This window comes from Podarcis vaucheri (assembly GCF_965113315.1).
Source record: "Podarcis vaucheri genome assembly, chromosome: 15".
Classification (NCBI taxonomy): Eukaryota; Metazoa; Chordata; class Lepidosauria; order Squamata; family Lacertidae; genus Podarcis; species Podarcis vaucheri.
In genome coordinates this window covers 21,975,919-21,989,237 of record NC_138753.1, presented here as the reverse complement: position 1 = coordinate 21,989,237, position 13,319 = coordinate 21,975,919, and the positions used below count along the sequence as shown (strand labels likewise).

The following is a 13,319-nucleotide window of genomic DNA, read 5'->3' as shown; positions in this document are numbered from 1 at the left end:
CCTTACCTCTGGAAAAATATGCCAGAGGGGCAGCTGATATTAGAAAGGTGAGCAGAGAGGCCAATATGGGATGGACAACTGGTTAATTGCAGCCTAGTTGTGTTGCTTTGACTGAAAAGGCCAAAGTCCACAAAGGTTTAAGGAACACATACACAGCACTTTGCAAGATCCACACTATAGACTTAAAACACATCTGACACACATTTAAAGCACAAGGCTTTCCCCAAAGAATTCTGGGCACCATAGCTTTCCCCCCTCCTTTAAAGACTTACAAACTACAGAGTCATTGTCATGGTACCTGCAATAGCGGCCCAGTCCGGGGCGACATTCAACACCTGGCGCTTCAGAACTCCCTGCCGAGCCAGCTGGAATGGAGATGAGGGCTGGAAGGGAGCTGCAAGAGGGTTGCAGCTCATAGTCTCCTCATTCACCACCACGATCAGCATCCGATCTTCAATGGCATTATCCCGGAAGACGTACGTCCCAGGCTCAAGGAACACATGGGAGAATCTGAGGAAGGGAGAGGTGTGCTGTCTTAAATAAGCCCTTTTGCTCTACTGCATTCCATCAATATTTAATATTACCACAAAACAAAAGGTATCAATGTGGAGGAAACACCTTCAAGCAATTTCGGTGTTATTCACAGGATGATCTCAAGGTCGCTGAAGCCATGGAGATTCTGGTCTACTGACTGCAACAAATTATTTTCTTTGATTATTGGTAGATTATTGATAGAGCTCCCCTAGGAAAAAGATGGGAAACATTGTTCCTCAAGCTTTCTTCCTTGCAAAGGGCATTTCATGCCGCTTATCAGTTCCTTGAGTGGAGGTCTTATTGATTCTCTGAGGGTTGGCAAGTGCATCAGAAAAGATTCTGTAAAGTTAATGGAGGCAAGAGAGATGTAAAATCAGAGATTACTCGTGAGCCAGCTCCAAAGAGGAGAGGCGTATTGGAGACGTATGAAGCATATGTCATCCATATAGTATTTTACATGGTAAATTAGAGATGTCAACAAAATTAAGCCCTGATTTCTACAAACATGGTAAAACTGTTACTAGACTGTACAGCTTCAGATTGCTGGTGTGGACTGTGTGACTGAATGCCACCCCACATGTATTTGTGAGCATGTACATACATCTATCTGTCTACCTACCAACCAGTGGAGAAGAGCTGTAAGCTAGCCTTCTCACTGATATTCTTGTGTAATATCTGAAGTTCTCAGCTATAGATAAAGAAAAGCAGACTGAGAATCACTCTGGAGCTTAAGGAATACGAACAGTATTTCTTTAGCCTATAGATTTAAAACAATTAACACAGCCAATTAAATTAACAATCCAATCAGTGAATGACTTTCCCTGACTCCCTTCAAAACAGAAGGCCACAAACGACCAAACCAACACCATCATTGGTTAACATGACAACTGAATCAACAGAAGGGGAAGGGTCATTTCCTTCAGTTTGTTTGCTGCTGAATTCAACCCCCTCAGCTGGCAATACGCTGGCAGAAGATTCACTGGATTCTTGGAATGTGTGACCCACAACATTGTATGGTAATGTACTCGGGGTTACTAATGTGGGTTTTTTAATATCACAAAAAAGTAAGAAACAACAGCTAATATTCACATGCATATCTGTCCATTATTTTTTTTAAAGTTTTCTCCCCCCTTAAAGATCAAAGAGTTGGCTAGTCTGTCAGACATCTCTGAGGAGAGAATTTTACAAGGAGAAGGCTCTGTTTCTCTTCTGCATTGGTCTAACTTCAGAGGAGAAAGGGGCTATGAACAGGGCCTCCTCTGAGGATCCTGGTAGAAGGGAAGGCATTCCTTTAGTAGCATCATTAGATACCTGGAGATGTTGAGATGAGTTTCTCGAATGAGGTGGTCCAGCCTTCTGAATGCACCAAAATCCCAGTGGGGGTTGCTGTTGTAGAGGTGCTGCTTTTGATAGACAGGGTAGTGACTAGTGAGGCGGTCTGGTAAGGAATGGGCACAGAGTCAACACCATCCAAGCACTCATGAGTGGATACAAAGCCAGGTTAAGGATGCATAAACAAACATGCTTATCTCTTGAATGGTAAGCCCTCTGTGGATCTGCACTTTGATCAGATGTGCAACCTTCCTAAGAGAACTGAGCTCAGGATCAATTTGGGTACCCTCTTTCTAGAAGACGAAATGTGAAGAGTAGCAATTGCAAAGCCAAATCTGCTTTTCCTTCTGAAAACCACAGCTGACAAATTCATAGAGGGTACAGCTATGGATGCCTATTTTCTACCTCCCATGTTAGAAGCAGCAATGCTGCTGAATACCAGTTGCTGAAAGCCCCAGAAGGGGAGAGTGCTCTTACACCTTGTTCCTGCCCCAGCTCTCCTCTCCCCACCTCCACAGATTTGTGGGTGAGGAGGTGGAGTGAAGAGAAGCAGTAGCCCAGTTCTGTGAGCAGATACCCACTTATGCTGCATTTGATCTCACCCTTCATCACAGGAAGCAATTGCATATACTCACCATAGGGATTGATGCTGAGCTGGAAAAGGATGGCATCCCCAACAGCCAGACATGCAACAGGGTTTGGAATTGTGGGTAAGAGCGGAGCATGTTGGGATTGTGCAGCCTCTCCTTCCCGCCAATGTCTCTGCCGCGGGGGAGGCAGCTCTGAATCTCCTGAATTGGAAAAGTTGATGGAAAGGGGAGGAGCTAGTCAAGAGTAAAGGAAAGATGCTTATTCTGTGGGTAGGTGGGAGGACTGGACCACAAGTTCTTACAGAGATGGGAACCCACCAATGTTGTGGGTGAGGAAACCATCAATGTCCAGTAACACACTCCTATATTCCCTTCATTTCTGACTCACAGGCCATTGGGGTCCATTGCAATGTATCCCTTTTCAAAATATATGAAGGTTCTCTCAGTGATGTTTGATCTGGGATTGACCATTCACACATGCACGTAACCATACAACTCTGTTGTGATGAGGAACAAGTGTAAACCAGCTGGATCACAGATCCAAAGTGATTTTAGTAGGAGGGGGGAGTTGCACAGTCTGTGGGTTGCCTGCAAAGGGTCCATCTCACACTTATTATTATAGGCATAGTGCTTATGGAAGACCTAGACTGCAGATGCATAATTCAATGCACTCCTGTCACTAAACTGTGGCAAGCCAGACATCTTACCTGCCAGGAAAGTGTCCAGCATGTCCGGGCTGGAAAGCAGGAAGCCAAAAACTCCGCTGGGACCAAAGAGAGCCAAATGCACCTGCTGGCTTTTCTGCACATGTTCATCAGGTCCCAAGGTATTTGGTAGCTCCTGCAAAGCAATACGGCGTTATTGTCTTATAATCTGCTATTTAACTTAAGCTATTTGTTGGAATTCTCTGAGTTTCCTATATGGTCCCCAGCAGAGTAATCCAAGAGAAACTCCAAGCCTTAGGGCACACTCGCAGCCTGTATTTAAAACAGCATCATACTACTTTAAACCATTCCCAGAGTTTAACAACGAATCCCTCTTCAGAAGGAATTGTAGCTCTGTGACAATAAATAGGGGTCTCCTAACAATTCTCAGCACCTTTAACAAATGACAGCTTCCAGAATTCTTTGGGGGAAGCCGCAACAGCTCAAAATTGTATGATCCTGGTTTAAGTGTGTGGTGTGAATGTGGCCTTAAACATCCATCTGCATGCAGAGAGAGCCATTCCCCTTCAGCCCTGGCATTCTCCACTCACTCTTTCTTGAGTCCCATCAACACTCAGAAGCAGCTCCCTCTCTGGACCAAATCTCAGGGAAATCTGTGGAGCTCTCAAGAGGCACAGCCGATCACACAGCTCTTCAGCGGAGATGTACTGCTCACAATGGCACCTGGGAAGCAGAGAGAAACAGTGCTGCTTCTGTCTGAATCTTCATTCCAGGGAAATAAGCTTGAAAGGCTTACTTTCATATAAGTTGGGAGTCAGCTGTGTCTGCTAAGAAATATGCAGATCTCTGTGTTGTGAGATGCAGGGGCCACAGGTGAAGAATTATGTAGGCAATAAGGCAGAGTTAGGGAACCTAGTACCCTTGAGGTGTTATTGGAGTTGACCATTGATGGTTGGCCATTGACCATGCTGGCTGGCACTGTTGGGAATTGGAGTCTCAACAACACATTCCTGCAATAAAGGGTTCTTAAGCTCTGTCCATTGGCTTCCCCTGACCTGGGTCATTGTGGAACTCTGACTGAAAACAGTGACAACAATAACCCACCTTTCATCCCAAGGTCCCAGGGCATATTGCAATTAAAACACAATATCAAAAACAGTTTGAAAGTAACTTAAAAATCCAGAAATGAGGCAGGTCCTCACACTGGCCTCCAAAACAATCCAGGGACTGGAACAACTCCACTATGAGGAAAGGATATGATGTTTGGGCTTTTTAGTTTAGAAAAAAAAGATAATTATAGAGGTATATAAAAATCATTAATGCTGTTGAGCAGAGAAAAATTCTCCTCCACTAGTAGCTAATGGGGTCATCCAATGATGGGAGATTCAGAGAACTTATCCACATACTGCATAGCTAAGCTATGTTAAGGTTACTAGACATCACCGTTTCCCGGGGACAGTCCCCAGATTTACAAATCAGTCCCCTGACAAAAGCCTATCATTCCTATTGAAGTTGAAAAGTGTCCCCGGATTCATTGAAAAAAATCTGGTAACCTTAAGCTATGGGATTTGCTACTACAAGGTGTAGTTATGGCCACTCACATGGTTGGCTTTAAAAGGGGTTTAGAGAGGACTTCCGGGTTAGCGCCATCGCCGAATGGCGGACTCCCTCCGAGCTCTGGAGGGAGTCGGCTCGGCAGGGGCTGGGTCCTACCGCGCCGGCGACGCGGGGACCCTTAAAAACCACGGGAACGGATCCCGTGGACATGGTGACTCGGCTGGCACCGTTATCGCCCTCCCGGCTCGTGAAGGAGCCTTTTTAAAGGCTACGGATCGGGCGCCGGGGAGTGGCGTGGTGCTTTGAGTCCTCCGCTTCCCCTGCCGGGCGCAGCCGCATGCCATCCGGCGGAGAGCGCTGGCTTCTTCTAAAGGAAATTCGGACAATTAACAACAACCCGTGAGTAATTGGGCAACCGGGTATAAAAGGAGGAAAAAAGAAAATTTTTTCCGGATTTGGCACGAGCGGGAGGGGATCCAAAAAGGAAGTCAGTCCCCTCCCTGATTGGAAACATGCTAAAACAAGGACTGAGAAACCAAGATCGATTCAGAAGTTTATTGATGACAAAAATTACTAACTCCACGATGTGAATTATAAGAACTGTGCTGGAGGAGAAGAGTCGAGGGTGAGAGGAAAAAGGCAACCCCCCCCTGGGAACCGGGGCGATTCGGATAGCCTGGCGAAGAGAGATGGAGAATTTGACAGCTGTCAAAGGAGCTGTCAAAGCTGGAAAATATAAAGAGGACTTTGCTACAAGTTCTTTGCTGGTTAATTTTGTTACAATTTGATATAAATATGGATATAAACTGTCGGGGAAAAAGAAACAACAAATTGACTTTTGGATTAGAGGATACAAAGTTACTGCAATCCCTCTAGAGGGGTTTCGGGACATTACAAGTGTCGTATGTGGAAAACTACTCTGGGATGTGTACAGGTCTTATCTCCTGGGAAAGCTGCAGAACTGAAATATTATTTTGTCTACAGAGGTGGCCATAATACAATAGAATCTTCTATTGAAGCAAGAAAGGAACTGGACATAAGTCTATGTCCCTGAATAACAAACTTCTGTAGAGACATTAAATTTTGGAACAAGAATGTTTTGACAGCTGAACAAGACAGAAACCTGAGAAACCAAGAAATAAAAGAGCAAATGACTAAATACGACACGGAAAGAACAACGGGAGGAGCAACAAAAGATTAAAGAAAATTAAATGCCTCTATTAGACTGGATTTTTGAAGTTAAATATTATTAAAACAACCAAATCTGAAGAAACCGGCAAGATGGACTGAGAAAAATTTGGCTGCGGACTTAAGATCTCCAGGCCGGCAACATACAGACAAATGGACATGGGGAATCAAAACCGGGGAAGGGAGGGGGAATCCTAGAATCCAAAGGCTTTGTAACCAACTTTTTGAACTTTTCTATATTTTCTATCTTATATTCTTTATAACTTTGATATTATATGTTTTTGTTTTTTCTTTTTCTAGAAAGGGGGAACTCGTGGAAGGAAAGAGAGCTGATCTTGGGGGAAAAATTTTGTTCTATTATAAGACAAGGAGTGACGTTAAGATTGTGTAAATTTAAATTGGTTTATGAGTAAAATATATTAGGTCTAAATTGGGGATGAGAACTTGTGGAACCAACTTAGAGAAAGGGGAATACAGTCAGGAGGGGAAGGAGGAAGTCCCAGAAAGAAGGTTATGAAAAGAAGGGTCTAAACTAGTTTCTCTTTTTCTTTCTTTTCTTTATCTTTCTTATTTTTCTTATTCTGTTATTATTGGAAATTTTAATAAATATGATTATAAAAAAAATAAAAAATAAAAGGGGTTTAGAGAAATTCATTCAGGGTCTGGGCCAAGAGGGCTTCCAGGGAAAGTTTGGATAGCCCAAATCACCAGCGACATCAGTGAGGGAGTAGGGAAACTCCATCAAGCCTCTTCTTATGAGAATTCCAAGTGCCACCAAGCCTGACGAAAGGAAGGCAGAAAGGAGCAGCCCTGTCCTCTTGGACCTGACACTGGAGGGGGTACCAGTGGTGGATGTTGACATGGTAAGGCTGCAAGAATGATCTGGTAACATGTCCAAGCAAACAGACATGGAATTTGGGCATGAAGTTTACGAGACTGAGATGAAGTCCATTCCATACATATTAGGGCAGAAAACATAGGTTCTGCCACAGTGTGGGGATCTTCAGCCAATTCTGGCTCTCTAATGGGCACATCTTCCTCCCTCAGCTCCTTTGGAAGGAAGGAAGGAAGGAAGGAAGGAAGGGAGGGAGGGAGGGAGGGAGGGATATAAAGTTAATTTGAAATAATCAAAACAATAAATCTGTCTAAATGCACCTGCTTCCAGATGTACTTTTGGGGGGAAGTTATTTGTAAATGTATAACCTAAATGTGGAAATGAAACAATGTGTGAAGTGACTCCCATTTTTTATTCCTGTCTTGCCTTCTATGCAGAGGCTGCTGGCAAGGGGGAGGAGGCCAGAGTGCTGACATCTATCACATCGTACTTAATCCCATTTGAAAAATCCCAGCAATGGTAAAAATGCATGAGTTGGGTTGAGAACCAATGGAAGCGAAAGCTTTGAAAAGGCTCAATATGGAGACCAAATGGCCGACATACAGTGAAATTTTGGAACAAGAAGGAGACAAACTGAAATTGCAGAGTTTTGAAAAATTAAAAAACAAAGTGAGAGATTGGCTTCATTATTATCAGATAATGGAGACATATAATTTGGATAAGAAAATTGGCTTCCAGGTGGAAAAGTCAAAATTAGAAACAGAACTGTTAGAACCCAAAACTAAGAATTTGTCAAGAATGTATAATTTGCTGTTGAAATGGAATACTCAGGATGAAACGGTGAAATCTGTTATGATTAAATGGGCACAGGATGTTGGACATAATATTATGTTTGCTGACTGGGAACAGTTATGGACCACAGGTATGAAGTTTACGGCATGTAATGCCTTAAGAGAGAATATTATGAAAATGATATACAGGTGGTACATGACCCCAGTCAAGCTTGCAAAAATCTATCATTTGCCCGATAATAAATGCTGGAAATGTAAAGAAACTGAAGGTACATTTTTTCACCTTTGGTGGACGTGCCCAAAGATTAAGGCCTTCTGGGAAATGATATATAATGAATTGAAAAAGGTATTTCAGTATACCTTTCCAAAGAAACCAGAGGCCTGGGCATTGTTGGCCAATTGGTGCCAAAGAAGGACAGAACTTTCCTTATGTATGCAACAACAGCAGCAAGAATACTTATTGCAAAGTATTGGAAGACACAAGATCTACCCACCCTGGAAGAATGGCAGATGAAGGTGATTGACTACATGGAATTGGCAGAAATGACTGGCAGAATCCGAGACCAGGGAGAAGAGTCGGTGAAAGAAGACTGGAAGAAATTCAAAGACTATTTACAGAAACATTGTAAAATTAATGAATGTTAGAAGGATGTTGGATAGAAACTAAGCGGTTTCCAGCTGTAATGCTTTAAGAGATATATATATATATAATGTTTCACAAATGGGTAAAAGTTTAATGGTAAGGATTTGCTGAACTAACAAATCGAACTGGAATACAAAGAAGGGAGGTATGAGGAGGTCCGAGCAAATAAGTGTATGGAAGTTATGTCATTGAAAATTAATGTGTGTTTTTAACTGTTTTTTATTTTGTATGTTTATTTTTTCTTTTTTTGTTATATCTTAAAAACTTTCAATAAATATCTTTTTTTTAAAAAAAAGAGTTGGGTTGAGATTTACACTCCTGATTGCTAAGGAGAAGAACTTGTCTCTCTGGTACCCAGTAATGCTTTCCCGAAAAGATGGTGCTTACATGCCAAGTTCAGCGTGGAGCTCACCACTTGCTGGACCACAGACCAGAGAGCAGTTATAGTGCTCAGGGGACACACACTTGCGGGTGGATGCTAAGCGGACCTCCCAAGGAGCGCAGCGTTCCTCCACCTGCAGAAGGGGAAGAAAAGGGGCAAGTCAGACTGGTATAATGTTTATAAAAGATGCTGCTATGGAGCATCACACATGCATCAACAGCCATGTTGCATCACCTGGGGCTGGCAGTCCTGGTCGCTGTTGCTGTCAGGTGTTTTCTTCCCTCTCTCGTCAAAGTAAAGGTATCCCACCTGGCAAATGCAAGAGCCATCAGACTCCTGGAAAGCCCGATTCAGACCATGGCAGGTACAGCTGGTAGCACCTTGAGGAGGCAAGTTGAGGTTCAGAGGAGGGTTGACTACTCATCGAAAAACCATGGCAGCGCATGCACTCACTCCTTATCTGCAAATGTTTGCACACTGCAGAAACGAAGCCCTTGTGCAAGCAGCTCCAAATGATGCTAATGAAAGGAACTTAGTGAGGGAACAGGTGGGCTCACCTGGATTGGATGTCGATGAACTGCCGCAAGGAAAACACCCGGTTTGAGCTGGGAGGTGATTGAAAGAGCCAGCGGGGCAGGGGTGGCATTCCTCCAGCCGCTTGGCTAGGCTGCTGTTCCCGTAAGTACCAGGAGGACACGGCTTGGGGGAAGAGGTCAGGTCTGGGCAATAATACCCCTGGGGGCAAGGATGCTGGAGGTAACTTGCAGTACCTGGGGGAAGAGGAAGAACAGGAATTTCTCACTCTGTACACAGCATCAGCCTAGACAAACCAGTGGTATAAAAATGATGGGTTGTCTCCAATGCTTGACATACAGACTCGTTGAAGTTAATGGAGGTGACTAATGGAGGTTCATTCATTTCAGTGGGTCTACTCTGATGCAACCCAATGTTCTTTGGCTTCTGGCTCAGATTTTAAATGTGGCATTTCTTAAAGAGATGCTCAAAGGATGGTTTCTTCTTGTGTCCTCCCCCAGCAAACCTTGAAACCAATTTTTCTACCATGACCATCTCCCTGCTCTCTGTGGTGTTGTGTGGAACAATCACCTTCAGGGCAGCTGAATCCCGGCGGGCAGGGCTGGCAGGGTGGAATGGTGTCCAGGTTGCCACCATAGGTTCCAGCAGCGCATGCCCTGCAGCTCTTCTCAAAGGAGTCTCTCAGGCCTGTTGTGTTCAGGGCTGTGTAACCGGATTGGCACAGGAGTGGATGAGCACTGCCAAGAGGGCAGTAGTGGGGATAGACACACCTGAGAAATAGAAGCAGGGCTGAGGATGGTCAGAGAGCAAATAGGACTTCCTGTGAATAGTTCACATTTCTGCAGAGGATGGAGAGTATCCCCCAATGGGTTTATCTTTTCACTCATTCATTCAAGGTAAAGAAAGATAGTCCATGCTTAGTACTCATTTCTGTGTTAGATAACACTGATCCCAGAAAAATAAATAAATCTGCAGACCCCTTAACCTGGAAAATCACAGGAGTAAAGTGGTATACTGGAATATAGTTCTTCCCTGTCATTTTCAGAGGAGAACAGAGGCACACATGCATGGAAAGGGTGGCTCGCATTTGAGTAAAAATGTCAACAGGGGTGTGGAGCAAGCCTCTTTCTATTACAGTGGTACCTTGGGTTAAGAACTTAATTCATTCTGGAGGTCCGTTCTTAACCTGAAACTGTTCTTAACCTGAATCGCCACTTTAGCTAATGGGGCCTCCTGCTGCTACCACGCCGCTGGAGCACGATTTCTGTTCTCATCCTGAAGCAAAGTTCTTAACCCGAGGTACTATTTCTGTGTTAGTGGAGTCTGTAACCTGAAGCGTATGTAACCTGAAGCGTATGTAACCCGAGGTACAACTGTAGTTTTTTAAAACAAACAAACAAACAAACAAACAAACAAACAAACAATAACACACCCCTTCTCCTGTTAAATACAGCTTGGGGGGGTGGTTGATGCTGCAACCCTATATACAGTTACCTTGAAAAAAGGCCCAGTAAATACAGGGAAACTTATTTCAAAGTAAACAAGCCCAGGGTCACATTGTTAGCCATACTGAGATGGTCCCCACTAGGAAGGCTATGCTGAACGGGTCACCCAAAATACATGTATGGGGTTTTGCAATTCTGAAGCAGCTTTGCAGTATTTATGAAATACACAAAGTTTTGGGTGGGTAGGGGGGGGTCAGAAACCCCAGAACGATATGTTTGGTTTTAAAGCATGAATTTTCCAGAGGTGTGGAGTCTTTGCCTCCTGTGAAATATACTCACAGCTGCCCCGGAATGTTGTATGTGGATGACCCTTCCGGACAGTAATACCCAACTGGACACAGGGGAGGAACCCCTGTGCGGGGTCCGCAGTAAGAGCCAGGTCGGCATATCTGAGGACTAGGTGAACCTATAGGAAAGGAAATGCAATAGATGTCCCACCTGTGCTATGCATTTAAAGAAGAAGCAGTATCCATTGGCTTTAAGCAGCCACAGCTTCGACCAAAGAACCATGGCCAGTTCCCTCACAGAATTACAACTCCCTGAGTTCCCATGGAGGAGGGGTTGAGTTTACCCCTCACAGAACGACAATTCCCAACAACCCTCAACAAACTTCAGATCCCAGAATTATTTGGAGGAAGCTATGTGCTTTAAATGTATGGCATGCACACAAGAGTATTGCTTCAGCCTACATGTCCTGGGTCTTCGCAAGTACAAAACACCCAGAAAGTATCACAGGGAGAATGCCCAATTGGTTACTGAAACCCATATTGTCAGCGCTGTGATGCTCAAGAGTTGATGTGTGATCACATCTCACCTGGTGGGCATTCATAGCCTGGTTCGCAAGGTATGCCCTGGATGTTTGGTACCCCCGACTTGGCTGGGTCTGGGCAGTAAAACCCAGAATGGCAGGTGTTACAGTCCTCCAAAGATGTAGCACCAGGCTGGGTCCTAAAGGTGCCAGGTGGACAAAGGAAAGCCTCTCTTCTTCCTGGGCACCAGTGGCCAGGAGCACAGGGATAATCTCTAAAAGCAGCAGCTCCTGTTGGACGAAAGACAGGAAAACAATTTAAGGTGGAAGGGGGCAGGAAGACAGAACCTCACTATAACACCCCTGCTCAAAAAACCTGGTTTGCTTGTGGGGCAAACTTAACAGTTCTCAAGACCCATTTCTCACAAACCACAGGGAAAACATAGGAAACTGTCTTATACCAAGGCAGACTATTTATCTACTTAGCACAGTCTACTCAGACTGGCAGGAGCTCTCCAGTGCAGAATTCCTACAGAATCACCTACTGAGCTGATCCTTTCTAAATAGAGGTGGCAAGGATTGAACCTGAACTCTGCCAGCTGGTCATTATAAGAACAATTATTTCAGAATTGGCTCTTGAGTTTGATTTCCTCCTCTACGCTCCCTGTCTTTCGCCCTTGTGTGTTTTATGTTGTTTATTTTATTTCAAGATTGTAAGCCTGCGGGCAAGTACTGTAATGGAATCAGAGTTAGAAGAGCCCACAAGGGCCATCTAGTCCAACCCCCTGTAATGCAGGAAACTTTTGGGCAACACAGTGATTGAACCCACAACCCTGAAAATAAGTCTCATGCTCTCCTGACTAAGCTATCTCATGTTTTAACAGATTGCATGTAAGTCACTCTGGGAACTTTTTTGGCTGAAGAGCAGAGTACAAATGCGCTAAATAAAACAACATCAACAATAAAGTTCCTGCAGGTTCCTGCTGCTAACATTTCTGTTTCATGTCATTTAACTTGAAATTTCAACCACCTCCTGGATTGGGAATCTGCTCCATCATGCTTGAGCTGAACAGGAATTTTGCAGACTGAGTTTAGAGCTGGGCCTCAAGTTGGGGGCTTACCTGTGGCCGCACACAGATGGTCTGATGAGCAGGGCTGGCAATCAATAGGGTTCTCAGTCCCCATTTCTGTTCGGAAAGCCTGCCTCGGGCACTGCGGGAGGGCCCGGGGTCCACCGGGGGTGGTGTGATTCATTCCGTGGCAGTCGTACCCATAAGGACATGCGTGGGCTACTGGATCCCCTGAAGAGAGAGGGAGAGAGAAGGTATGAAGGTGTTCAAAGGGATAGACTTACAGTGCTTAGGGCAGGGACGGGGGACCTGCAGACTACAGATGTCATCAGAGTACAACTCACAATAGACTCAGCCAGCACAGCCAATGATGTGAGTTGGAATCCAATGACACACAAAGGCAGGCAAGTTTGTTGTCCCTGATTGGATCTGAAAGGAGAGAGGGAGGGAGGGGGATGCCTCGCACAGGTGTTTTGGTAAGGGGATTCCAGAAATAAATTCTGACCTGCTTTACACCAGCGGCCTGGTGGGCAGGGGAGGCAGTTTTCTCTTTGTCTTGCACCTGGGGCAGAGCCAATAGTGTCATCTGGACAAGGAATGGGTGCCTCTGAGCCTTCTGGGCAGTAGAATCCTGAGTGATATGTAGGAAACACCCCACAGTTTAATGCCTTGTGGTAAAGATTAGGGTCAAGAGATCCATCAATTTCAGTTCCTCCAGTTCCTCCTTTTTCCACACTTGAGTTTGGTTCTTCACATTCCACATTAGTTTGTGCTTTTTTTTATAAAGACCTCAAGAAGTTTCATCAACACTTTTGTGTGAATTACTCCGAATATTCAGACACACACAACAAAAAGCAGGGATGGATCTATATTTTAAATTCCTGGATGCCAATATCAGATTATTTTTGTGCAAGCCAAAATAAGATGAAATTACATTTCGCTTGA

At 44.4% G+C, this 13,319-nt stretch overlaps 1 protein-coding gene across 1 annotated transcript in view; it reads right to left on the bottom strand.

Annotated features, from left to right (window-relative positions):
- The window catches only part of LOC309519793 (uncharacterized protein), a 136,455-nt gene that overhangs the window by 21,868 nt on the left and 101,268 nt on the right, over nucleotides 1-13,319 (bottom strand). Inside the window, exons 63-75 of the mRNA XM_082200924.1 lie at nucleotides 12,880-13,005; nucleotides 12,426-12,605; nucleotides 11,371-11,595; nucleotides 10,836-10,962; nucleotides 9,622-9,821; nucleotides 9,075-9,287; nucleotides 8,752-8,897; nucleotides 8,523-8,650; nucleotides 3,712-3,844; nucleotides 3,164-3,296; nucleotides 2,502-2,657; nucleotides 1,846-1,972; nucleotides 299-510 (exon numbers count right to left, since the gene is read on the bottom strand). Coding sequence (XP_082057050.1) covers nucleotides 299-510; nucleotides 1,846-1,972; nucleotides 2,502-2,657; nucleotides 3,164-3,296; nucleotides 3,712-3,844; nucleotides 8,523-8,650; nucleotides 8,752-8,897; nucleotides 9,075-9,287; nucleotides 9,622-9,821; nucleotides 10,836-10,962; nucleotides 11,371-11,595; nucleotides 12,426-12,605; nucleotides 12,880-13,005 — 2,106 coding nt within the window. The remainder of the gene's footprint in view (nucleotides 1-298; nucleotides 511-1,845; nucleotides 1,973-2,501; nucleotides 2,658-3,163; nucleotides 3,297-3,711; nucleotides 3,845-8,522; nucleotides 8,651-8,751; nucleotides 8,898-9,074; nucleotides 9,288-9,621; nucleotides 9,822-10,835; nucleotides 10,963-11,370; nucleotides 11,596-12,425; nucleotides 12,606-12,879; nucleotides 13,006-13,319) is intronic.